The sequence below is a fragment of the Lathamus discolor genome, chromosome 2, assembly GCF_037157495.1.
Source record: "Lathamus discolor isolate bLatDis1 chromosome 2, bLatDis1.hap1, whole genome shotgun sequence".
NCBI lineage: Eukaryota > Metazoa > Chordata > Aves > Psittaciformes > Psittacidae > Lathamus > Lathamus discolor.
Genome location: NC_088885.1, coordinates 87,228,078 through 87,254,792, shown reverse-complemented (window position 1 = coordinate 87,254,792; position 26,715 = coordinate 87,228,078). Strand labels below are relative to the sequence as shown.

Sequence of the window (26,715 nt, the reverse complement as noted above, 5' to 3'; positions counted from 1 at the left end):
TGTGAACATAATTCCATCATGGTGTTTCCCTTTCTTTAAACCTGGTGGTGTGGTGGCTGGTCCTGGGATAGAGGCCATATGGAGCTGAGTAGAACCGCAGCTAATGTGCTCTGCAGAAATGCAATATGCACCTCCCAGCTCCTCTCTCCTCTCCTGAAATGTGGAGGTGGTTGGTTGAGCTTCTGTAGCGGGCCTATGTGTACTAGGGGCTGCTCAGTGCTGCAGTAGGTGCAGGCATGTTGGTGCTGGGTTTGCAGCCAGTAGAGTGGGCAGACTCCAATGCAGCAGGTGGGGGTTGCAATGTGCAGTGCACAGGGAGTCAGGTCTGCAAGGAAAACAATGAAGCTTGAACAGAGGATGGGAAAAGGACCTTACTGCAAGTATATCTATAGATGTCAGGTTCTAAAATCTATTAAATCTGGGGTAAACAAACAAAATCCCCAACCAACAAAATACTGTTGACACCATTTGTAAATTTTTGTATTTTTTTGGGGTAAATTTACATATCTACCAGTAAATTTTTAGTTTTGCTTTAACTGTAGCAAGTCTTTTGCACATAAGAAAGAAAAAGAAAAATCACATAAAAAAGCTTTTAAGCAAAATGTGAAGTACTTAAGTTGAAAACCCATAAACAAGACTTATCAGGGCACTAAGGAAGAAACTACAAAACAGAAAAAGAAATGTTATCTCTTTGTGCTTGGGTATCTTGCACGTCATCAAATTGCTACTTTCAAATTGTTCCCCAGATTTCACCAGTGTGAAAAATGAATACGAGGCTTTTCTGCATGAAGTGGATGGTTAGTGGAGGATTTTATGCTGTTGCAGCAGTAGCATTTGGGGCCTGCTTTTCTAATCCTTTTTGGTACAAATGAGGCTGTTAGAATTCATAACAGCTGGGGGAATGAGTAAAATCCTATGACCAGACTTTGATGTAGTGTTGTTGTAATTCAGCTAGAGATGCTTTTGATCACATACAGGAATATAAAATCAAATATTTATTCTCTTTTAATGCATTCATCACTAGGTGATTTAAAGATATTACTGTAGTAACTCCTATGTAATTTTTGTAAATAAAATTTAAATATTATTTATTCTGAATCTCTCTTCAAGTTATATTCTAGTCCTTACTCTGGGTGTTAGAACATTTTGAAGTAAGCAGCTGATATGAGAAAATGTATATATGTAATCTAAAGCCCATCCTCACAGATAAGTACTTTAAACAGAAGCAAAATGCTTAGTGCCTGGCAAATATCACTGTCAAAAAGGCTTTTATAGAGTTATGGTCACATAGTTGATTTGGGAGGCATTTTGACAGCTGCAGTATTCAGTAGGGATGCTTGAATTTCACCTACAAACCACATTAATCACAGAAATGTTTTGAATTCTGGAGCAGAAAGAATATTCCACTAATGCAGATTGGGTTTGCCTTTTAATTTTCTCAGTCCTATGGGCCCGATGCATTACTGTATTGTGATTTACAGTTTTCTCAATCTGCTTCAAATAGTATCATATAATCATTAAATGGTTTGCGTCACCTAGTTCCATAGATGGTGGCATCCTCCACTAGACCAGGTTGCTGAAGGCTCTGTCTGACCTAGCCTGGAACACTGCCAGGGATGGGGCATCCACAATGTCTCTGGGCAACCTATTCCAGTGCCTCACCATTCTCACAGTGAAGAATTTCTTCCTAATACATAATCTAAACCTACCTTCTGTCAGTTTAAAGCCATTACCCCTAGTCCTATCACTACATGCCCTTGGAAGAAGTCCCTCTCCAGGTTTCTTGTAGGTCCTGTTTAGGTACTGGAAGGCTGCTCTAAGGTCTCTCTGGAGCCTTCTCTTCTCCAGGCTGAACAAGCCCAACTCTCTCAGACTGTCTTCATATGGAAGGTGCTCCCGCCCCCTGATCATCTTCATGGCCCTCCTCTGGACTTGCTCCAACAGGTCTATATCCTTCTTATGTTGGAGGCCCCAGAGCTGAACATGTTATTCCTGGTGTGAGAAGAGAGCAGAAGGGGAGAATTGGCTCCCTCAACCTGCTGGTCACGCTTCTTTTGACGCAGCCCAGGATATGGCTGGCTGGAAGTGCACATTGCTGGGTCATATTGAGCAGCAAGAGGTATTCCCCATGCATGTGAATTTGCATAGAAGCATTTAAGTTGGACCCCTGATGAAGCTGACTTACTGTCTAGAGTACCTGAAATTCCTTTGTGTTGCTCTTCAGGTGTTCTCCTGCTGACCTGTGACTGCTCTGCAGGTTCTGGGTATCTCTTGCTGGCCCTGGCATCAGAGTAGGAGAGGGTTAGATTGAGGTTTTCCTCCCCCAACAACTTTAGTTTAAAGCCCTCTTCATCAGCTTGGCAAGCTCATGACCAGAGACACTGTTTCACTTCTCTGACAGATGGGCTCCATCAGTCCCCAACAGACAAGGTTTCTAAAAGCAAGTCCCATGTCTAAGTAGACTAGGCTGCGGCACCAGTTCTGTAACCATTCATTGATGCGCCAGATTTGGCTGGCCTTTTCAACCCTCTTCCCTTTGACTAGAAGAGCTGATGAAAGAAATACCTTCACTCCAGAGTCCCTTATTGCCCTTATTACTCTATGATTCTTCCTCATACTCCTCAGGCTGCTCCTGGTTTTATCGCTGGTGCCCACAGGAAACAACAGCGGTAGATAATAGTGGACTCTACAAGGCTTGGTTGTCTCTTGGTGACACCCATGATACGAGCTCCCAGTGAGCAGCACACCTATCTGGAGAGTGCAAATTTGGTCAGCAAATGGGTGCTTCAGGGCACCTTAGAAGAAAGTCGCCTATCACCCATCACGTAGCTGTGCTGGTTGTTACACACAAGGGCAAGGAGGCCTGCCTTACTCACCACTAGCATCTCTCCTGTTGTGACAGGTCTTTCCTCTTCAGCCTGCAGAGCAGTGAAGTGGTTCTGCACCTTCAGAAGGTGCTTCAGGGGAAACCTTTTTCTCCTGCAGGTTCTTGCTGTTGCAAGTTTCTATTCCTTCTGTGTGCTGGTGTGGGAGTCTTTTGACTGACTGGCCATAGCTGTGGGTCCACTGCAGTCTGCGCTTGGAACCAGCTTTCTAACTCCTTCTCAGCCACCCTGATGTTACGCAGCCTTCCCACTGTCTCCTGCAGCTCAGTTTAGTAAAACAAGTACCATGCAGTAGTGTGGTTAATAGCTGTTTATGAAGTTACTACTCCACGTAACAGCTTCTTACACTGAAAGAAATCCTATTTTGATTCATATCACTTTTGATATTCGGTCATGTCGTTCTGGGGTCTCCATGTGCGATCAGTTTAGAGTATATGATTTCTGTCTGACCTTTAAGTGTATTAGGTTTTAACTTCGTTTTCATTTTCCTCTGTTTCCAGGAAGTTGAAGACCACGTGGCATTTTTAATAACTGTTCCAACGGCCCTAGCAATATTTTTTGCTATATTTATCCTTGTCTGCATAGAACCTGTATTTAAGAAGCTGCTTCGTGTATTTTCTCTGGTGGTCTGGGTATGTCTTGTTGCCATGGGATATCTCTTTATGTGTTTTGGAGGAATCATCTGTCCCTGGGACCAGGTAAGACTGACATTATTATTAATTTTACTACTGTTGGGTACATTTCCAGGAACCATTCTATGCAAAATCATTCACATTCATTTTTATGGGACATCTCATAAAATGTTTTTGTGACTGTTTGCATGCATTTATAAATACCAAAGAGATGTACATGCTTAGAATAGGGAAATATTTGAAGGATTTTTATATTTCTTAAGTTCCTTTGCATAATGAACATTTGATTCCAGTCTTCAACTTCTTCGTGTTGATTATAGTGACCAATTAACCTGACAGAAATTCTGCTTTGGTTCAAGACCACTCATGCTATCTTCTTCAGCTTAAAATGTTCAATTTCTCTGTGTTGGCTTTCTGTGGTCTTCAAGATGTTCTCTAGCAACACATGAGAAAAAAGGATTTGGACTTTCCTCACATTTCTAGGGAAATGTATGAATAGAGCAGCAGTGAAGTACCCTTCATATTGAAAAAAAATTTGTAATGAAGACAAATCACAAACTATAATTGCATCCTAATAGCACGACTTCTGAAATATGAATTGATGATGTGCAATATCTAACACTGTGCCTGATCGGTTCTTCTGTGTTCTGCCATATCTTTCCATTTCTCAAGCTTCTCTATGTGGGAATACTCCGGATATAATAATTGTGAAACTCTTCAAAGGATGGAAAAAAGTGTGTAAATATACAAATATGTCTTTGAAAATTTGACGCTGATTCCCTGAGTTTAGAATAACCGTAAATGGTGGTACTGTATGCAGGATGCCTTCTAGGTGTTTAATATAGACTTGAAACAAGTTCTCTGACTTGTTATTCAGATCTTGCAAAGACTTATGCAAATACTGAACTTTAAATATGCAAGTAGTGCCTTTATAATCTTTAATTCAAATGATTTAAATTACTGGTGTATGTTGATAATATTAGTTTTGGGACCCTTAAATTTGTGGGTGACTTATATTTTCATTTTCTTGGTAGGTTCAATGATTAATTATCCATGAAACTGCTTCCCTGTTTGTTTTAGTTTCTTCATTAGCTTTTTTAAGTATTTGAAACTACAAACCAGGCCACACTTGCATGTAGTAAAAAGCAAGCAAGAACATGTAACATTTTTATCTAGATCTGACTTCACAATGGAAGTCCCCGTATCTTTGTGATATCAAATCTAGATAATCTACACGGTCCTACTTTTTTTATTTATTTCTTTTAATTGCCAGTTGTGGGATGTTACACTAGAATATTTAGGCTTTCAGGCTTACATGCAGGTATTTAATTTACCATATTTTTTATTCATTGCAAATTCTACTGAGTTAAATTTTGTTATTTGAAAGATACGATAATGATTTTCAATAGCATGGGGCATAAAAGATATCTAAGAGGGATGCTGATGTCTCAGTCCTGTGGTTGTATTTAGCCTGCGAAGGTGGTTTGACCTGCCTTTCTTTCCTCTTAGGAAAAATGTAGGCATTCGCACAGCATCTGAGGGATGTGGCTGCCATGTGAGGCAGGAAGGGCTGCAGAGCTCTTGGGAAAGGCATTGTCTTTCAACAGGTTGCCAGGACACAAGTCCTCTAATTTCCAGTCTGCTTTTTGCTTTGTGTGCAAGTGTTGCTTGGAGAAGTAGATATCTGGGAGGGAGCTGCATGGATTCCTTTGCCAGCAGCAGCTGGCTCTGAGCAGCTGCCTTGCCTAGTACTGTGCAGGCTCCAGCCCACAGTGGGCAAGGATTTCCAGGAAGCCTGGACACGGCTGCAGATATGTGGCTAATTCCACTGTGCATTTGGCATTGGCAGGAGAGGGGTTGTGCCAGGGTGGCCCTGGCCACTGCTAGGGATTGGAGGTTGCATGATTCCCTGCAGTGGGACCCTTTGCATCCCCCAAACTGTGGGGTTTTTTCCTCCTTTGATTAGTGGTGCTGTTTAGTTGATCACTTTTGTAGGTATTCTTTCACCTGATGTCAGTTAGAGTAAACTACAGAAATATGGGAATCTTTCTGGGCACTTGACACCTTACACAATAGGATAATTGCAGGTTTGATGTTTTTGAAGGTTTGTAAAAAACTGTGAGCAGTAAAATGTTGCTATGTATTCCTGGGCTGCTGGTGTTTTCATTGCTCTGTATCAAGAATATGTAGGTCAATAATTGGTGTTCTCTCCTATAATTACATGTGAAAGCAAAACTAAAAAATCCTTCCTCAGTGATCACTGACAGTTTCTTTATTGAAGTTTTATGTTTTATGAATTTTAAAACTATTTTTGTGGTTTAGGATGTTTTTGTTATTCCTTTATGCTTTTTTATGAAAGAAAAGAAATATGATGTAAAATCTGGAATAGTTCTGTTTCGAGTATCTTTGTCAACATAGCTAATTAGAAAACTATGAAAACAAAAGAAATAAAAGTTCATTCACACTTATTTACTAAACAAATGCTTTCATTTTCTTCAAATTACAGCCTAACTTTTGTTCTGCTCCAGCAGAGTTTAAAAATACTCTTTTCATTGTATCGTTCATGTCTTCTCAATCCTAAGATTGTTAAAAATATGGCATTTCTTAATTGTACTAGGAACTATTGAAAGGTAAATGTTCTGTATACTGTAGTTTGTAGAATGAGCATGTTATTCTCTTGTTTCTGCTCAAGCCTTCTCTCTTTAAAGGATGACCCTGCATCCTTTAAATTTTGGCTTAATGATTTTAATCTTCCTTTTGGCTGTTTGCAGTTTTTCTCTGTTGTCTGAAGGAACCTTAGGTGTGAACTTTAGCAGGTTCAGTTTACAATAAAAATGCCACTTCAGAGAGACTATTTTGGTTATGAACTCAATATATATTTAATGCAGAGCAGTGCCTCCTGAGCCTGCAGGCACGCAGCTCAAATAACTTCCACAAACAGTAGAGGGCTGGAAATGAAGTGGCTGGACAGAGCCAGTGTTGGTTTGTGGAATTTTTTTGTTAGAAAGCTGTAGGCTGATGTGAAATAAGTGGAAATAGTAATGGGTTTCAGCTATCTTTTTGCTGTCCCTGCAGACTGCTCTTGCATTTCCTTGTCTCTGCAGCTACAGCTTTGGAGAGAGAGCTATTATCAGGTAGGTGTCTGGCCACTGTTTGAAGGGGAAGATAGCACAGCTGTAGACAGCTTTACTTTATCCCTTGAGCTGGTCTGTAAGCCCCATGCTGGCTCCACAATCACCTTCTGAGCCTGATGCAAATGCTGTTATTGTCGCTGGGCTGCATGGGCATTATCACAAGCCCATCTTCAAGAGCAGCCAGGATATTGGCATTATTAACCTTAGTAACTAGCGTCTTAGGTAGGTCCTTTACTTCTGTATATGGTCGACGAAGAAAAGCAAGTACACCGAGAAGGAGATGGAAGGGTACCTTAGTGAGGTAGTTGGTGGCTTTGCATGAATAAAAGAATGTAGGACAGTGATGGCAAATGTCTTTGATACCTGACGCACTTTTTAAAGAAGCATTGCAAGCCACTCTTACTGGTGTCAGCCCAAGTTTCTGTCAGTGCCAAACTTGGTGGTGGAGCCCCTGGGTTTCACTGGTGTTCTGGGGAGCTTGGATGCTTTGATAGGAACGATGCCAATGCCAGCACTCTGTGTTACAGCCCAGGAGGGTGGCTGGGCTGTCTGGTGGGAGTTGCATAACACACCTGGCCAGGGTTGGTAGGAAAAAAAGTAGAGCAAAGGAAGTCACGCAGAGGCTCAGAGAAGCAATTGCCTGCTGGCAGTTTTTTGCAAATCTAAGGTTTGAGCTGTAATGTGTGGAAATAGTTTCAGTGGGGAAAGACCTCAGGGCAATGCTTAGAAAGGTCCGTGTGGAAATAAGTGGATGGTGTGTTCGGCGGAGGACCAGTAATGCAAGGCAGACAAGCTGAGGCAGTGTGATGGAAAAAGGTGATGTATTGATTTTCTCATGTTAGATCTTCTCCTTACTCTAGAAAGGAGCACCTTTCCTTACAAAATGTAAATCCAGTACCTATCTATAGAGTTACATTCATGCCAGGGAATGAATTTAAAATAGTTTCCTCTTGTTTCACTGACAGTGTAGTTATTGTACAACAATCGCCTTTCCATGTCATCTCTGACATGTCTAACACTTCCTCAACCTTTTATACAGGGTGTACATAAATATGTCATAGCACATTGATATCAGTGGGTAAAAAGAGCTCTTAAAGCACACAGTGGATGATATAAAAAAAGGAAGTAATTATACAGCATTATGCTAGCCTAATGAATTCTATCTTTGCTGGATTTTGGTATTCAATTCTACTTAATTATAAATACGTTTGCACAGCCCAGGCACCAGATGTGTTCCTCCTTGTCTGTATTCAGTTACAGCACAGAAATTACTTCAAGCATGATTTGACACTTCTGGTTTCCAAAAAAAATTATCCAGAGAGTGATGTGTTTAGAATATGTTTGTCTGTCTTAGCCTAAATGCTACTTTCTGAGCTGAATCTAAAGCCCTTTTGTTTTAATGCATTGGTGTGGAATGGTTCAGTCTGGCCCTGGAGCAGCCCTGATTTGCAGAGTGCAGGGAAAATTTTCTGTATTAGTATTTATAATTCTCATTTTTTTTGATACTCTCCTGGTACCTGAGGATATCAGGCGGAGAGGTGAGAGCCTGTACAGCGTTTCTGCAGTCGTGGTAATTAGCTCCTGTACCAGGCAGCAGGGCAAACCAGCGGGTCCGCAGAAAAGGAAGAATTTTCTTTGTACATAATTGTATCGGGTCTGATTTGCTCACCTTGCTTGGGACCTGCCTTATCTGAGGTCAGTGCTGATGTATTAATAACATGTTGTGTGGTTAAGCAGTGCAAATAAAAGGAGTTAGGTGCTTGAGAAGAGCAGGGCGGGTGTCAGTGAAGTCCCTGCAACACAGGAGAGTGAGGATATGCTGCTGTCAGCTGTACTGCTGGCTCAGGATCTGGAGTGTGGGAGAGACTTGACGTTTTTTTCAAGTTTAAGATTAATCAGACTATCAGGAATGAGTATCCCAGGCAAGGAAGTCTTGTAGGAGGATGGTTCAGTCCCTTTGAGGTGAACAGTCACCTGAAAAAGGTTATAAGGAAAACCAGGAGTCTTGTTTGAAAGGGGAAAATATTGCCCAGCAGATGATGCTGTGCTTTAGGAGTAGGTGTGATAGAAAAGGACGAAACCCACAATCCACAAGTATAAAGCATATTTGCAGTTATATATGAGGAAGGAGAAGAACAAATGATTTTGGTCTTAATTCACAGGGTTAATAGCAAGGCATTTAAATGTGTTTATCAAGTTTGGTATGGATACATCTGTATAAAAGGGAAAAGCTGAGCTATTATTATGACCTGCCAGTCATGGAAATCAGTGATATAGTAGTTTAATATAGTAAAATAGTGTGTGGAGCCTTGGAACACCCTGTTAGCATAACTAATGTGCCATTGTTAACCTTTGGTGTGTCATGGCAGGGCACTGTTACTGCTCTTTGTAGAAAGAGAATTGATTTCTTTTCTAAATAGGGAAAACAATTTCGTAAGAAGAAAATAAAAAATAATATCTATTTTATTGCCAAATGGAAGACGAGAAGCACTGCTAGAAGAGATGAGCGTTATTAAAATAACTGTATGTGCAGGTGAGGGTAGATGGCAGCTAGTGTGACTTCAGAGTGTATGAGGCAGGAGGAAGATTGCTGGGTGAATTCTCTGAGGAATGTTTGCCTTTGTTAGTGCTTTTTACTTGTGGAGGGTGACAGAATGTCACTGCTGTAATGAAATTTGTTGATGACCCAGTTAAAAGATTCCTAATAGAGCAAAAGATCAGAATGTTATGGGAAAGAAAAGAACGACCTTGAGGGCTACTGTAATAGCAGCTAGATGAAATTTAATAATAGGAAATGCGATGTGCCTGCATTTGGGAGCTAACAGCAGAAATTTCAGCTATAGGCTGAGAGTTCAGAGTAGAAAGTCAGCAGGGACAAGCAGAATGAAGAGGACAACCATTAGCTGGCCACTGGATCATTAGGATATGCAACCAGAAAACATTATGTTATGGTGGCAAAGTATCCAGCTAAGGATGAAACCTCACCTGAATGACCTATGTAAATTTCTCATCCCCCGCATTCAGAAAGATAAACTGAAACTAGAACAAATGCAGAGAGCACCAAGTGAAATCATCAGGAGAAAGAAGCTTTTTGTGAGAGGAGAAAAACTTGACTTGGGTCTAGATCAACAGAAGAGAAGAATGCTGAGAGTGGTGTGACTGCCATCTACAGATAATCTGTGGTTGCAAACATCAAAGGTGAGGAGAAGCTACAAAAGATAAAGGACTATTGACACACACCCACCAGAAAAATAATCGGCCAGCCATTAATAAAATCTGAACTGGAATATGGAATAAATCCCATAGCCATTAGAACACTGCGTTTGTGGAGTGGCTAATATCCTCAGGATAATAAGAATTAGAATAATGAACTGGTTTTACAGTGGAACACTGCCCTTAGCAGAGAGTCATTCAATGTCTTCAGTTATCAGGGACAAGGACTTCAGTGATTCAGAAGCATCCTTTTAGGTTTTTATTCCTATGCACTACTTGCATCTGGGGACTACTGAAGTAGTTTAAATGACAAATTATTTTGACCTGTGCCTGAAGTCCACCAGAAGAGATGGATTTTCTAAGTTATAGAAATTTGGAGCATTTTGTTATTCAAATGTATTTCATCCCCCCAGCATTCTTCTGGAGCAGTAGTCTCAAGAATTATAACATCGGGGGTAATAATCTTGCTGTATATATACATATATATTTGGTTTAGTGTGAAGTGTCCCTGCCCATGACACGGGGGTTGGAACTAGATGATCTTAAGGTCCTTTCCAACCCTAACTGTTCTACGATTCTATGATTCTATGTTTCTGATCTCTTGTGGCATTCATTATAAGGTTTATGAGAGAGGTTTAGTGTAAAGTAAAGCAGGAGAAACTGGATCAGAAGAACCTTATGAAACTTTTGCTTCCCTGCTAGTTTATTTTTCTTTACTCCATTTCCTGTAGTGATTTTTCCATCTTGGGAGTGTGCAATTAAGTACAAAGGCTGAGCTGATTATAGATTTCATCAAGATTATTGCATAGTTTGTGTGCCGTGTGATATTTGCTGTGCAAGTCATGTGGATGAATTTTACTAAGGGAAGCGTTAAGGTAACGCCATTGAAGTATGATAAAAATGTGAATCTCAGATAAATATGCAAAACTGAATGTGGCAAGATTTTTGTTCCTAATGCAAAATAACACTTATCAATAAGAATATTAATGTTTCTGAGAGTACTGAAACCGAGTAATGCAGATTTCAAATATCACAATGTTGTTTGGATGTTGCTGATGTCAAGAGACCAGTGACACATGGAAATTAATAACTTCTGACATTTGTAAGGCTTCTTAAGTGCTTAATAATTGCTTTGACATTAGGAAATAAACATAAACATCTATTTATTTCATAGTACCTATTGCTTGACAATTGCTTGTATGATGAAACTACCAGTGAACCATTAAAGAAGCTATCTAGAACTCTCTGTTAACAAGTATAATTTAGGGTAGCCATGTAAGCCTTTAATTGGAATTGTTTTCCATTCAGAAATGTAACAGTTTACCTGACTTCACAGAGGGAAGTTTTTGGTATGGTACCGCATGGGTCTCTTGGTTTGAGCACTTTGACTTTGCTTACCTGCCTGGCATGGAAAAGCTTGTACCTTTATGAGGCTGTTTGGTGCGATATTGTATGTTTTTATTCTTGTGAATAAGATAATGAAGGGGGTGTATCATAGATCGTGACCTTCGGTCATTTTTCAGCATTTATCCCTTTCTGTTTGCAGGTTTCTATTGCTGTAGCAATTTAGCTCCTAAGTTGTTACACAAAGAAACAAGTGGGTGGTGAAAATGTTTCCTGCAAGCTGCATAAGACCTCAGTTTGCTTGTTTGGGGGTGTTCCCTGTTTCTGTAGCTTTTATGAAGTTTTAGGCACAACTGTGGTGCTAAAAAAGTGAATCTTAGTATCTGGATTGTCAGAGGATCACTCCTTTTTTAGTCTAGGAAGGAGGTAACAGAATTTGCCCCTGTGTGCTTTCAGTTTGCCATATGCTGGCTGTGAAATAGCTTTCAGTTTCACCTGCTAGTCTACAAATATACAGTGCTATGCAGATATTAGGAAACATTGCTTAGCTTAAATTAATTACTATTTGAAAGAAAACAGTATGGTCTGCTGGTTATGAATTTGTTGACAAGCAAGGTGCTAGGTTTATAAAGTTTTCCAAAAGGAAGAGATAAAAAGGTAGAAATACATTTCATGTAGTAAGGCTTGCTCAATAGGAGCTGCGGAAGATTAATGTTTAATATATTCATATAAAAATACAATTTTTAAAATTTAGATGAATAATTTTATATAGATATCTTAAATGCAAAATATATTATGTCAGAATTGTGTAATTTTATTATTTCAAATGTGTTTAAATTCAGATTTTTAAGAATAATTTCCAATTAGAATGCAAGTTATATACATAATTATAGTTTATACATGGTAAATTTATTGAGAATGAGAAAACAGCTGTGCTTTCAAGAGATTATTCATGTTCGTTTAGTGATTTTTTTTTTTTTACTTTAAGATAAAATGATTATTTGTATGTAAAGCACTGTATGTTGCTTGTATATCGGGACATAACTTTTATGTTTACGTTGGCTTGATTAAGCAATTGGCTATCTAGAAAAACAGGAAGGAGAAAAATAATGGACTGAGATAATAGTCAGTTCTCAGAAAACATTTCAGTGTTGCTGAGGGACAATCCCAGAATTATTTATCTTTTATGATTTTGCTACCTCTTTAGGTAATGTATGAGACTGATTTACATGTTAATCAAAGAAGGGCTGAGAACAGGAAAGGCAAGGGGACTTTGACAGTTTTTGAAAGGAGCAGTCTTTCAAAAGGGAACTACTAACTGTTTGGGACATTCGAATCAGGGAGAAGGACACATCTCCAGCTTCATCATTGTGGACAAGCTAAGCCTCTTGGGTTGCTGTAACAGGAACTTAGCTACCAATCTAGATTGTGTTTGTCTTTTAAAAGCTTTGTCTCTTCTGCAAAAATAAAAAGTACTTGAGTGCTGAGAAGTACTGATCAGCCTGTCTTCATCTGAATACTGTAGCTGGGTGTTGCTCGTCCTTACAGAAGGAAGAGGCACACTTATCTCAGTTCATCTGAACTTGCAAGGTGAGAACAGCAAACATTAAGTAGTGTCAGTGAAAGCCCAGGCTAGGTTTCACTGATTTAGAGGATTTGGGGCAGGGATATGTTAAAAAAACCCAACCCAAACCCCCCAAACAAACCACAAAAAAACTCCCTATCCCTAAACAATAGCCTGAAATACTAGACATTCTGTTCAAGGCAACTCAAAAGCTAAGAGAATTACACACAGTATCTGTGACAGTGGGAGAAGAACCTTTTCAGTCTATCAGGAAAAAACCTACCGTCTGTTCCACCACATACAGGCGTTCACAAGGCTTAAGAAGAATAATCATGTTTTCATGCAATACAGCATGCACTGTTGAACCATTTAGAAAAAAGGTATATTTCTGTTGCTACTAAAAAGCTTCATATTGATTTTGTAGCTTAAAATAAACTTACTGTAAAATAACATATTTCTCAGTAGTGTCAATTTTATGTAATATCTTAAATTCTTGGATTATATTGTTCTGGCAGACTTAGTTTGAATAATTTAGAACTTGAATACATATTAATCATGTTGGATTCTAGATTATATTTTTCTTATTTGCTTCTTGTGCATACTGTTTTAGCTAAGTTATATATGCATATAAATTTTGTATCTATCTTACTTTCCGGGGCATTATCTTTGCTTAAATTGACAAACTTGAATCTCTGCTTGAATGTTCTGATTTCTGCAACATTTGACTGATTGATTGGCAGATATCATTGTTTTGCAAGAATCTTATTCAAGATGGCAGGTGGAGTGACAACTTAGTAACTACAGTCTCCCTGTCTCATGTCTTCATGTGGCATTGCAAAGTAATTTGTGTTTTGTAATTTGCAATCTCTTTACACATTAGTGCTTTCTAGATTTCTTCCGTTTTGTAATATTCCAATTTGAGATGGTTTCTGTAATCTATCATCTTGCATATTTGTGGTATGACTGTCCTTTGACTATTTTCTGTTTCTTTTGGTTATTTCACAATTCCTTTGTATTTCTTTTTCAGCACTTCCTTTCATATGTTTCCTCCTAAGTTTGCATCACCTTCTTGTATTTACCATGACATCTGTCTCCTCTCACACTTATCAACGAAGGTAGCCTTTCTTCAGTCTACTACATTGTTTTTTTTTCGTTACTCTGTATTTTTGTCTTGCAGTCATCTGTAGTCTAAAAATATTTTTTGCCTTGTTCAGTATAGATGAGGTTTTTGTAAATTACAACTTTTAGGTGTCATTGAGGATGGTGATAGTGTCGCAAGCTGAAATATCTGAGGGCTTAGTTAGAGGTTTGTCATTCACTTCCCTTGACCACATTGCAGTTCTGCTTCCACCTCCCCTCCCCCCCCCAAAAAAAAAAAAGAATAAAAGCTTTTGTTTTGTTTTGTTAATCTGAGGTAGAATTAATCCTGAGTAAATAGGATTGTGTATTTTATGTGACAGTATTGTATAAATTTTTCCTAATTATGCTGTTTTTACTCTTGATCATAATTTTTTTTTTTTCCAAAGAATTTACCGTGAGGAGGGAAATGGATTAAACAGTCTTTCATATTTATATGAAATGGTGAACATTAAATAAATCCTATTAAACACACATGTGCCTGAAAACATCTACTTTTCATAAAGAAAAAAAATCTGAGTGAAATGAAATGTAGAGATTTGAGTAAGTCTTTTTTTTTTTTTTCGTGTCACGCTCTGATTACCCATTAAGACTGCATATGTTATCTAATGACAGTTCCTGTCAGTGTGTACATATTACTTGCACAGGTCTATAAACAGGTATAATACAGTGTTTTAAATTACTTTCACATAGATGAGATTGCAGTCTTGCTTAGATACACATGGATGTTTTTTATTTTCTTCTTTGCAATAACTCAGCATTTAGGAACTTATTTAGGAGCATCAAATACAATTTTGGGTCTTTGTCAGGTCCAGTACAGGTAAACTGCCAGGTCAACTGGATGATGCAGGTTATTGACAAGGGAAGGAAAGTGTGTTGCCTGTATGACATTAATTTGTACTTTAAATTCCATTAAAAGGTCAAGGTTGCAAGAAAAGTTGAGATAGATCATGTTTCTTTGGTCAGATGAAGACTGGAAAGCAAAATACAGATTAATAACAAAGCCTGGAATACAGAAAAGTGCAATAAATGCACATTATCATGTGTGAATCATATGTATTTCTATACTACCACATGATTTGCTCTACATGAGCAGAAGTGTTTCGTACTCATTAGTGATGTAGGCAGATGGTTACAGGATACATTTCTACAGAGGGGCTAGCAAAAGAATCTGTACTTTAATACCTCTTAATTAATTTTCTTCTCACCCCTTCTTGTTTACTTTTAATCACATTTCAGTTAGTACTACTTTTCTCGAAACATGTGAATATTCTGCAGATGGCATTTTGCAGTATTTCGGGGATATATAGTGGACACTGATGTCCACTACAAATAAAAAATCTGGATCCATAGGATTTTGCATAATTTCTATGACTTATTATTTAGCTAGTGGTAGTGATCACAAATTAATGATTTCATGTAATGTAGAAATGAGAACAAAATAACTTTGCCTCTTGTGTTGTTGTAGAGTTTGCATGCTTCTTATTTACCATGCTCAGCAACCACAAATCATAATGATTTATAAATAAAATTGATATATGTAATAAAATGCCAGGTTTCAATTGTCAGCACATTTGCAATTGTTTTGCAGCTCTTACGTGAGGTGGTTTTGGGTCTTGATTGAGGTTTTTTCAACCTGTTTTATCAAAGCAGATTGGGATTGCCAGGCCAGATATTTTCCTTTGTTCAAGATTGCTGTAGTCTCAATGAGAGTGGAAGAGAACTGGTCAGGAGAAAAGCCCACCACTGCCATGTCTGGCTTCTGCCTCCCCTCTGCTTCCATGATATGAGACCTCTGCCCATGGGCTGATGGCTGCATTTTGGCTTGCACAGGCTGAACATCGGATGCTGGAGAATCATAGAATGTTTGTAAGGGAACTTAAAGGTCACTTGGTTGCAGCTCCCATGCCATGAGCAAGGACACTTTCCACTAGACTAGGTTGCTTAAAGTCCAATCCAGCCTGGCCTTGAACACTTCCAGGGATGGGGAAAAACCTTGGAGTTTGTGTGTAAGGTTGTTACGGAGGATGGACTAGGGAGTTTAGGCTGGCCACAACCTCTGGAGGTTGATCCCAGGTCCTGGGGTTTCAGAGCTCGGAAGCACCTGCCTGGAAGTGTGGTGAAAGCTGTGCACCTCAACTCTGGAGGTTGAGTCTGGAGAAGAGAAGTCTCAGGTGAAGAAGGGTTGAGTTAAAGCCGTAAAAGAAATATAGCCTTAGGAATAAGTTAGCGTAACCTGCTGGTAAATGAAAACCCTGGTTGAGTAGGCAAGGAACAGTGCATTTTGTGTGTACAGGAAATAGACTTTCAACTCTAGTTATTTGTGTACCCAGTAGCAATGGATAGGAATGGGATGGCAAACAACACCCTGCAAAAGATTAAAAATTGGCATACTAATATTAATATGATTTCTCAGATGTTTGGAAAAAATATAACACTAGCAAGAGGGGGTGTGTGTTTTAAATAGATTAATTTTAATGCAGAATATGCATAAGGAAGTCATTCTTTTTAGGCAGGATCTGTTGTTAAAGTCATGCAATATGAAGTAATGCATTAGACTTGTCACAATTTTAGAATTTATTTTAAAGAAATTTCTGGGGGAAAAAAATCTCTAAAAATGTTCTTCTTACGAAATATAGCTGAAAATATGATTGCTTCAGTGACTTACTGGTAATGAAAGTGAAGTTTCTGCTTTTCCTCCAGTTGGTTTTTCCTCATTTTATTGTACTTGGAATTAAAAAAAAAAAGTTTACCAACCAAATGTAAGGTGTTTTTAATGAAGTTACGTTTTCACTATCCCCTTAATGGGCAACGTCTCATCATCATGATTGAACAATGGAGTAGCTAAATGGCCTCCCAACACTTGTTTAAAACTGCAATGCTCTAACCCCTCCTTCATTCTGAATGGGCTTAACCTTGAGATCCTCCAAATGAAGCCATGACTTAAATTGTAACTGGGCAGTTAATCACACCCATAGCTGTGTCCAAGCAATTAAGATGTTGCTCTAGTTAGGTTTCTTCTTAATGTGAATTACTGCTTGAAGAACCCATTTTTCAAGTTTTCAAACTAGTGATATTTTCCTAGTGTCATTTATATTTTCTGACTAGAGATATAGGAGTATTTTTAGTGTTGTTTTAGTTTTATGGAACTTGAATATTTAGGGCTATACATTTTTCACAACTAAAGCCACAAGTTAGGGAAGAGGCATCACTAGGCAGCTGGTGGGGTGAGAAATCATGGTAGCACTGGTGCCTCACCAGGCAGAGCTACTAAGCTGCCCTGTGGGAAGCAAAGGTTCTTGTTATCCAGAAAGGGACTCCCACGCCTTTTACTTGAAAGCCCAAATCTCTCACAACTCCAGCACACCCCAACTCCTACACCCAAACCCTCCTGTTCCAAAGAATCTTCTAAGTTATTCTCAAACTTCTCTCTGAGCAGTTCCTCCTGGGTTTTCCATTCTTCCTTTTTAAGTCCTTCTCGTCAAAGCCCCATAGTGAAGGTTCCCTGCTCCCCACCCCAGGAAATGTCTCTGTTGTTTACTTCTTAGGCTTCCCAACCACAGTTTTTGCCACAGTTTTATCTGCTCAAGCATCAACCCTACTGTTATTACTCCACTGTGACGTGGTATTTCACTCCTTGCCAGCAGATCAGCAGTCTTCGGTTGGTCTTTAAAAATAGCTGGGCCTGATTTGTCAGAGGGATCTCCAAAGAGGTATAGCCACAACTTCTGCTCTGGTTTAAATATCTCAGATGTGTGTTATTTATCAGATTGTTTTGGACAAGGCTCTTGAGGGCAGGAAAAAGAGTTAGGACACAGCAGGTCTATTCGTGATGCAGTTAAACGTATCTATAATTTCTGAAACTTTTCCAATTATTAATTCTGATTTTCAAATTGCCATTTTGCTGATTTCATTAAACTTGTAGGATAGTGCATATTTAACCAACTTTCAAAATATGCCAGTTTACGTCTCTCAGGTTTTGTTAAAGAGAGAAAGTTTCTACTATTAGAGAAAAAATAATATTAGATAAATGAGGGAAATAAAAAAAAAAAACTTAATGACGGAAGTACGCAGTTTCTGTGAATGCATAAAAACATCCATAGTAGACCACATCAGAAATCATCATGCAGTATTAAGACATAATCACCACTGATTAGTGAAAGCTTCCTCCTCATCTCACTGCCTAGTAATTTTATGGTGGGCAGTCCTGTCTGATCTCAAAGCTGGGAATCACTGACAGTGGACCTTGTCAGCACAGTAAATTAACTCTTACGGTATTGTAGTTAGCACACTGATGCAGCCTCACTTACACCAGATCTAGCTGAAGGTCTAGCTAAAGTGACTGCTTCTACACTGGTGTGTGGGACCCCCAAAATGGGACAAGTGTGATGTGGGACAGTGATTCTTTCCACTGACATATCCAGAGCTGAATCTTTCACAGAATAGTATCTCTGATCCAATCTGTCTATCCATCCTTTTACCAGAAGGCTTTGTTCTATCCCCAGTCTAGAAAACTGGCTTAAAAGCTATAAAGAAGCCTCCTATAAGATTGTTCTTGAATTCTTCATTACAGTTTAAACCTCTCACAGTAAGCAGCAATGTTATAAAGGTTGTAATTAGATTGCTACAGTTAGAAATTCCCAGATGATATATTGCTGCTGTCCACTTTGACATTTACGTAGTTTTAATGTTGACAAACTACCATAGAATAGCTCAGTTGAGAGTATGTTGCAATCATTAATCCATTATGCTTGGGCAAGCATTTTATCATGATTATCAGAAGATATTTGCATGAATGCAGGCAAAAGTGACATACAATCTATCCTCTTTGCACTCAGGGGGTGATGGCTTTTCAGCTTACTCTAAGGGAAGGGAGAACAGCTGAAGAGCCAGCTGGTACAATTACAATGTTCTGCAGGGCCTGAAGCAGAGTATGAAATATCCCCTGGAGTGGCATCTCTTCTGAACAGTCAAGACTGCCAATAGTTCAAAACCCTCTTGTGCAGCATCTCACACCCATATTTTTTCCCTTATTTTTTTTTTTCCCTGAATCTAAGCAGGCTATTTTTGGATATAATGCAATATCTGGTCTTAAGTTACATGTGCGTACTTTTATTTTAAATATCTGACTTCCCTTGAATTTTGGAGGATGCATCATGTTCGCATTTGTTTAATAGGACATCATGAAAGTAATACTAAACAGGGATCATGAAAGGGGATATTGTGTGTGATGAGTGGAAAGTTATTTTGAAGCACAAGACTGAAGAGCAGTCTCTTCTATCCTAGTCCCCCAAAAGGCAAAAATGACTCATTTACATTTCAGATGAGATTCAGATACCGTCTGTTACCAACTTCATTCAGATTTGTGATGAAGCCTGCGATAGATGGCTTTCAGATGAATAAAAAATGGGAGGTTATTAATACATCAACAGTAATGTTTGTTCATCTCTGATTGCAGTGGATTTCCATTAGATAGCTCATGTATTTGGACAAATTGCATGCCATATTGTAATTACTTTTGAAAATGTTTTCTTTATTTTTACCTTTTTATTCCCCAAAAGCCCTGGTCTCAGAAGCCAAGAACTTTGAAGTCTGTACTTAGTGTCTTGGCTTCCCACTCTAGGTGTTTTGATGTGAGAAAAACTCAATTTACCACTTGCACAGTATGAAGATTAATAAAATACCTCTTTCTCCCCTAGAATAGTGCCCCCCCTTTTTTTTTTTTTTTTTTTTTTTCTGAGGTAACGGAATAGTAAATTATTTTATCTGGCATCCTTTATATGTTTCTATAAAGGAAGCAAGTTTTATGGTGTCATGGGTTCAGCAGTAGCAGTCATTTTTTTCTCCTTGGTGGCTGGTGCAGCTCTGTGTTTTTGATTTTTTGGCCTGGGAACAGTGCTGATAACGCTGATGTTTTTAGTTGCTGCTCAAATATTCGGTCTGGCCATGCTCTGCCAGGGAGGAGGGAAAGCTGGGAGGAAGCAGAGACAGGACACCTGACCCAAGCTAGCCAAAGAGGTATTCCATACCACAGCACGTCATGCCCAGGATGTAACTGGGAGTTACCCGGAAGGGCTAGGACTGCAGGGTTGGATGAGATATGGGTTGGTGCTTGGTCGGGTGGGGTTGGGCGAGTTATTGGTCGGCTAGTGCTGAGGTGTTGTGTTCTCTTCCCTTGTTATTTCCTTTACCATTATTATTACTGGTGGTAGCAGCAGTGATTTGTGTTATACCTTAGTTACTAAACTGTTCTTATCTCAACTCATGGGAGTTGCATTCTTTTCGATTCTCCTCTCCGTCCCTCTGGGAGTAGGGGGAGGGCAAGAAGAGGGTGGGGAGTGAGAGAGCGACTTCGTGATTTATGACTGACTTTTTTTAAACCACTGCAATGGCTGCAAACTATTGTTATGTCTATATTGATAGTCCAAAATGAAGGTTTTACTTGTAGGAGAATAAATCCAGCTACTTGTAACAGCAGCTGTATTTTGATGGAAGTACTGAAAGTTCCTCATCGAGCTGTGTTTGTGGATTAGTGTCCATCGCAAGTGTTTACCTCTCAGATTTTTCAGGGAGTCCTTGCAGAGCAAGATCGACTGCTTGTCACAGCAGTGTTTTGGCAATGTCCTACTTTATTGCAGTTCAATAGTGGCGTAAAATCTCCAAGGACCGCTTTGAAATGCATCAAGGTAATGCTGTAGAGAAAGTATTCCTGTCAAGCGCTGAAATGTGAGAGCATACAAAGTGGCAAGCCTAGACAAAGGCAGAAGTGGCAAAAAGCATTCAAAGTCTGTGTTGGGCAGGCTGAAGTTGGACCCTGAGGTGCTGTTGGAGCTCGGGCACGGCTGATGAACTGGCAGTGACATTGTGCGACCTGTCCTGCCACTGTTTGCCTGCCACTCTGCTGATCAGGAGCCAGCTCTGGCAGTCCTTCCAGCTGGACGAGCCTTTGCAGCTGCATCAGAGATGTGTTCATGTTGTCGGCTGAAATAATTAACTAGTGTAGGAAGAGAGAGAAGAAGGAAATCAGTGTTGCCACTTGGATGAGGTTATCAAAGGTGTGATTGCTCACCTGCAGCATAGTTCTGCCAGTAGCAAGTCATGTAAACTGACAAACTGGGGAACACAGAGAATTGCCTGATGCCTGCCTGTGCAGTTGGTTATTTGGAGGACTGCTATAATCCCTATGTATGTGAGAGAAAGTGGGTATGGAGAAGGTGATATATTTTAGGTCCAAGTATGGTCATAATGAGCTTCCGTGCCATCAGTACAATGAAAAAAGGAAGAGCATGTTTTATCTGCAGCAGCACTTGAATTCTTTTCTGGATCAAGAAATGGGGTACCTTTTGTTGAATTGGGATACGTAGGAATGGAGCCTAGCTGCAATCACTGCAGACAGGCCTGTTCTCCTCTTCTGTGCCTGTGCAGCAGGCAGGCAGCATGCTGCCGCAGTGGCACGAAGGAGTGTTGTGTGCTACTGGTTCGCTCAGTTGGCTGTTGGGAGGGCTGAGGGCCAGCACTACTGCTCTGTGTGGTGACCTTGGGCCACAGTGGGGAACAGGCCATGGGACATGGCAGAGAGTGATATCACAGCAGGGGTGTAATGGGGAACCTGGTGTTTGTATTTACTAGCAGAGGAAATCTTAAGTGGGATTTACAGCTGCAGGTGCTCAGTCTAAAGATATTACACTGGGAGAAGAGCACACATTTCTGGAGCTGTTTTCTCTGCCTTTCTTTAAGTGTTACCAGCACTGATCAATTCTGACTGCTGGTGGAGAGAGCACTGGGCTATGGAGAGTTGGTAAAATGCTCTGAAGGTGGGCATTAGTGTGTGGAGTAATCCACAGAATGCAATTCCACTTAGTTTTGGTTGAATTGAAGATTTCCCTCACAGGATTCATTAGCATTAACATCCAAAAAAAGACATAGATGAATACTTCTAGTATAGTCTTGATGAGTGTAAGGGTAATATCCAATCATTACATGGTATGAAAACACTAGATTTTTTTTTTTTGTTTATCTGCCTTCATATGGTACTGGACAGTGCTAATAACAAACATAGAAGTAACTACATGCATGGAATAACACATACTGATTTGCAGCACAGTCTGGACACACTGCTCCTGTCAGATGCATCAGAGTTTTAACTTCAAGCATATTTTGTGAATAAAATCTTCATGTGGATGCAGTTTTCAGATGCAAGAAAAGTTTTAATGAATATGTATATTATTTTGTGTTATGTGGTCCCCAGAAGCAGGGTATAGAGATAAGATTCATATATATCTAGCTATCTGCACTCAGAACAGTGAAGAGTAGCTAGAGATTTTTTTTCCTCTCAAGGACAGGGAGGGGATTCAGATGGAAGCAAAATAATAAATTGCCAATGTACAGTTTTTCTGTCTGTGCCATAAAGATAATGCTTGCTTTACTGGAGGTGACATCTTTCTTTGAAGTAGAAACGATGGAGTAAATTAACATATATTTTACGTCTATTGTCACAGGTATATGATTACAAGGAACAAATTAAAGAGAGAGAAATGTCTTCTTTAAAAGTGGAAAAAATGATTATGTAAATGGTATTTGGGTAATGCAGTTTCTTCCCCCACACCAGCACTTCAAAGAGATACACCAGCGCTGCAGCATAAATGAGATGAAGCAGGCACGTATTCAGATATTCCTCCACCCACCGTCCCCCGCTTTAGTGTTTCTAAATGTTCATTTGAGTACTTCTGAATTCTCATTTTCATCACCGAACAAATCTAAACCCAATCCAGGAACTCCCTGCAAAATAACACATAAGAAATCAATCTGGAAACATCCTAATAGTTATGCTGCTGTGAAAGCAATGTAATGGAGACTAGAGTAATATTTTGCATGTCTTTCAGTTATGTTTGGTTAGTTGATTTACCCATGTGAAAGAACTAATGGTGAGCAGAAAGTCTTGCTGTCTGTGCTGCCTTACATAACACTACCTGAATTGCTACACAAGTGACAGTGTCTGATGCAGGAGGAAAGCAGCTGATTTTCCAGAGGCCAATTTGAGTGTATATTTGTAGTCTGCAGAACAGTGTTTCTAAAGCTCTAGATCAGGGTTTTTAAAGAATCCTTGCTTCAGTGCTTCATCTGGCGGCAGCAGCAGCTCAGAACCTGAGAGTGTTTATGTGCCATCTGCTGTTTGGGAGCCCTTCTTCTGGATTTGTCAGGAGTTTGGCAGATGAAAACTTAAGATTGAACACTAGTATTTTGATTTCATAGTCATATTCCCATTAGAGGGAAACACCTCGCCTCTGTTCTGTGCTACTTAAAAAATAAAGTATATCATCTGTTTAAAAAGAAAAAGAAGGTAAAAATACTATCAGTAAAAAAAACCTATCAGAGGTTTCAGTAACTCTAAAATAGCTAGCTATCTGAGCCACCAGGTAGCTGTATTCTGTTTAACAGAGAATTTTCAGCGGTGTGCTCATAAGTCCTATGCCATTTAAAGTGTGGGATATTGCTTTTCCCCTATTTCCCAATTGCGATTGCTGCTCCCTTTTCCACTACAAGCTTGATGGGTTAGCATCAAATCTTCCCATATTCTTATCCCAGTTCCTTAAAGCTTTTACCAGGTGCAACTGCATATTTTCAAACACAAAATATCTTATCTATCTAGATATATATTGTCTAGATAGTTTCTAGGGATCTTAATCTGAAGAGTTGTCAAAAAAAGTCAAAGATATCCTCCGTCTAATGCCAGACTAACTAATTCCTAGTTTTTTTTCTCTGCCTTGGTAGGAAACTCCATTCTGCATTCTCCTCTTCAGAGGTAGGAAAAAATTCCAGTTCCTTTTATTTTAGGACTAACTTCCACACAAAACAGACAGAAAATACGACATTGAATGAGGACCAGGTATGGTGGGTTTCTTATACTGTTTCTAGGTTTGTCCTCTGTCGCTGCCCTGTTGTATAGCCCAGTTGTGTTTGTGTGAGCAGCACATGCACTTTATAATACTGTAACATGTTTTATGTATGTTGACATTTAGCTTCACATCCATTTAATTATTTTACCTATTGATTAAAAAATACCAAATTCAACCCTGAAAAAAAAATCATTATATTGTGTGAAGTATTTGAGATTCCTATTTTGGTAGGACAAGCAATATTTTTTGCGGATAACTTGGTCAGTAACGAAAAACAGGACCTTCAAGGAATATTTCTTCAAAACCCACATTTTATCTTAAAAAGTGCACAGAGAAAGCAAGTGAAAACCACCATAAAGTCTGAAGCTTTAACAATTATTCTGTCTGGCATTTCTGACTGATTTTAAGCATCAGCTTTTAGAGGAAAACAGGACTGCAGATATCGTTTGAAGCTGATTTTAGAATGGCAGCCTTAAAATAGAGTCATTCCTGGGCACTTCCGCAAGGATTTTGTACATTCAGAAACTTGAATTGTTTAAAGAAATCATATGGGTCATTGCTTTACCTGAATTTCTGTATGCTCTTTTGTGAAACTGAGAGAATAGATCTCTCTTAAGACGGTAGCCTCTCTTGAACCCCAAACCACTGAAGACTGAATTCGTCTGTAACAAAAGACCAGTGTAAAATATAACTGACTTTGAAGTAGGTATTCTACCTTGAATTTAAATTCATGTTTTGTGAGCACCGAAGGCCAGACACCAAGTGTGTTTAGATTGATACACTGCTGTAGGTTTGTTGTGTGAATACTGTACTGAAAGCTGCTAATACTAGAAGTGAAAGTCATCAGTCTTAAAAACAGGGCCATTGAAAGAAGTTACACCAACAGCAAACATTTATGAGAGACAGCCATCTTTTCATCCACCACTTGCAGCTGCAGTCCAGACAGCAAAATAAACAGAGAACTGTGTTAGTGCTCAGTATGTTCCTGGATAAGGCTGACTCTGTTGCTGGTATATATTGACTTAAATCTACAGGATGCTGAGATAGGAAAAATCCAACCAGGACTGATGATAAAACTGTTTTAGAACTTGTGAATAAATCAGTAACAGAATTTTTATTTTGACTGAGTGATCAGTAATTGCTAATTTTTCCCCAAAACTCTCATACTATCAACATGCAGACATGTTACGACTATGCTCTTATTCTGGACGAATATTACCATTTCTTAGCTTGTTCAAGTTAATGGGTAATCAACATGGCTTTTAATCCGTGTATCAAGAGTATGAGATGACTTGCACATAGGTCTTTTCAAAACCCCAAATTGGCCTGAGCAAAGCTTAAAATTTTTTAATATGGTCCCAATGCTGTTTTCCCATACATAAACAGCTCCTGAAGTTGATGTTTCAGAGTTGGGAATGAATTTGGTCTCTGCAATTGCCTATGGGTGAGTAATGGCTTTGTGAGATAAACCATTCCTGTAAATATGTTGCCTGTACTGTAAAGATGTCTGGGAACCTTCTGCAAAACACTTGATCTTCCTGTTCTCCAAGGAAAGCCTGTGAAAGAGGTTTCTCATTTCAAAACAGTTATCTTGCAAAATATGGTTTCTAAAGAGAATATCTTCATGAAATTTTATATATAAATCAATATTTATTGATTAATTTGCAGGTTAGCATAAAGGATAAGAGAAAATGTGGTTTTCCCTTCTGTTGAGCAAATCATCTTTGGATGACATGGATTACTTAACAGAAAAAAATCCTTTTTTGCCTGATTATGTAAATGTGAATCAGGCAAAGAATTGAGCTTTGGTTTTCTTTTGTTTAGAAGAAAACTGATCTGCGTATTACATTTTTTTTTTTACCTATTTTTTGTCAATGTTGAAAAATAAGTACAGCATGGCATAAGTCCTACTGAGAAATGATGTATGTGATCACAACTGGCATTAGTAATAGAAGGGAAGCAGAAGTGTTAACACATGTCAGTACTGTATGGATCTTATGGTTATCATTGCTTGAATTGTGTTGAAAATAGTTTTTAATATTTTTAGTGGATGCAGAGTTGGTTTTTTTCCAGATTTGGGTGAATAAATTAGTGCTCTCAATCAACAGCTGTCTTTCATATATGATAGGAGGACTGGTTTATAGCTGGTGCTTTTGCTGTTGACAAGAACTTAAGTAGGAGGTTTTGTATGATTAAATGTAGGCAAGTCGACGTGATATTTTCTGTATGGTCTGCAGAGCACTTAAAAATAATGTGCCAAGTAATACTCGTGGTTTTTTATAACTCTAATTACAAGGTGAAAAATCTCCATTGCTTAAATGTTCAGTACATTTTAGGTGTCTACATAGCATAAACACAGGAGTGGATTTTGGAATTTGACAGCCTTTTTTTCTCCAAAATAAATTTTGTTGAGTGTGGAGTAGATAGAAGTTTCTGCTTCTGAAGCTTATTCTGGTATGTCTGGTAGCGATTGAGTTTATTCCCCTTTTTGTACACTCTGTAGCCTGACAGCCTGAAATTGTTCTTGGCAATACATATGTCTGGCTGCAAGTGTGTTACATGTTTGATCACCTGCCTTGGACATGAGCTATCATTTTCTCCCTGTACGTTTCCTCAAACCCTTCTCCTCCTGGGTGGCCCTCTGGGCCCTCCTGTGTTTGAATCATTTCATAAGCTTTTTGGTCTCGTCTTTGAGAAGTCACAGATTTGTTTTGACAACAGGTTGAATCTACTAGCAGGTTAGCAGTATTAACCATAGTTCAGCTTGTTCAAAGGTCTTCTGAGGCTTGTCTCCCTACTTCCAATAAATAACTGGAAATTGAGACGCTAACAGTTTCTTAAATGGTCTTTGTTGTGGCTGTTCTTGAACAGGAGAAAGAGAGACAGAGAAAGCAAGCCAGCCTTTATGTC

General features: G+C 39.0%; 1 protein-coding gene across 2 annotated transcripts in view; it reads left to right on the top strand.

The window, feature by feature from the left end:
- The window catches only part of ADCY2 (adenylate cyclase 2), a 214,993-nt gene that overhangs the window by 16,123 nt on the left and 172,155 nt on the right, over window positions 1-26,715 (top strand). For both annotated transcript variants that reach the window (XM_065667665.1, XM_065667664.1), the window contains exon 2: window positions 3,386-3,583. In XM_065667665.1, the coding sequence (XP_065523737.1) occupies window positions 3,386-3,583 (198 nt within the window). The remainder of the gene's footprint in view (window positions 1-3,385; window positions 3,584-26,715) is intronic.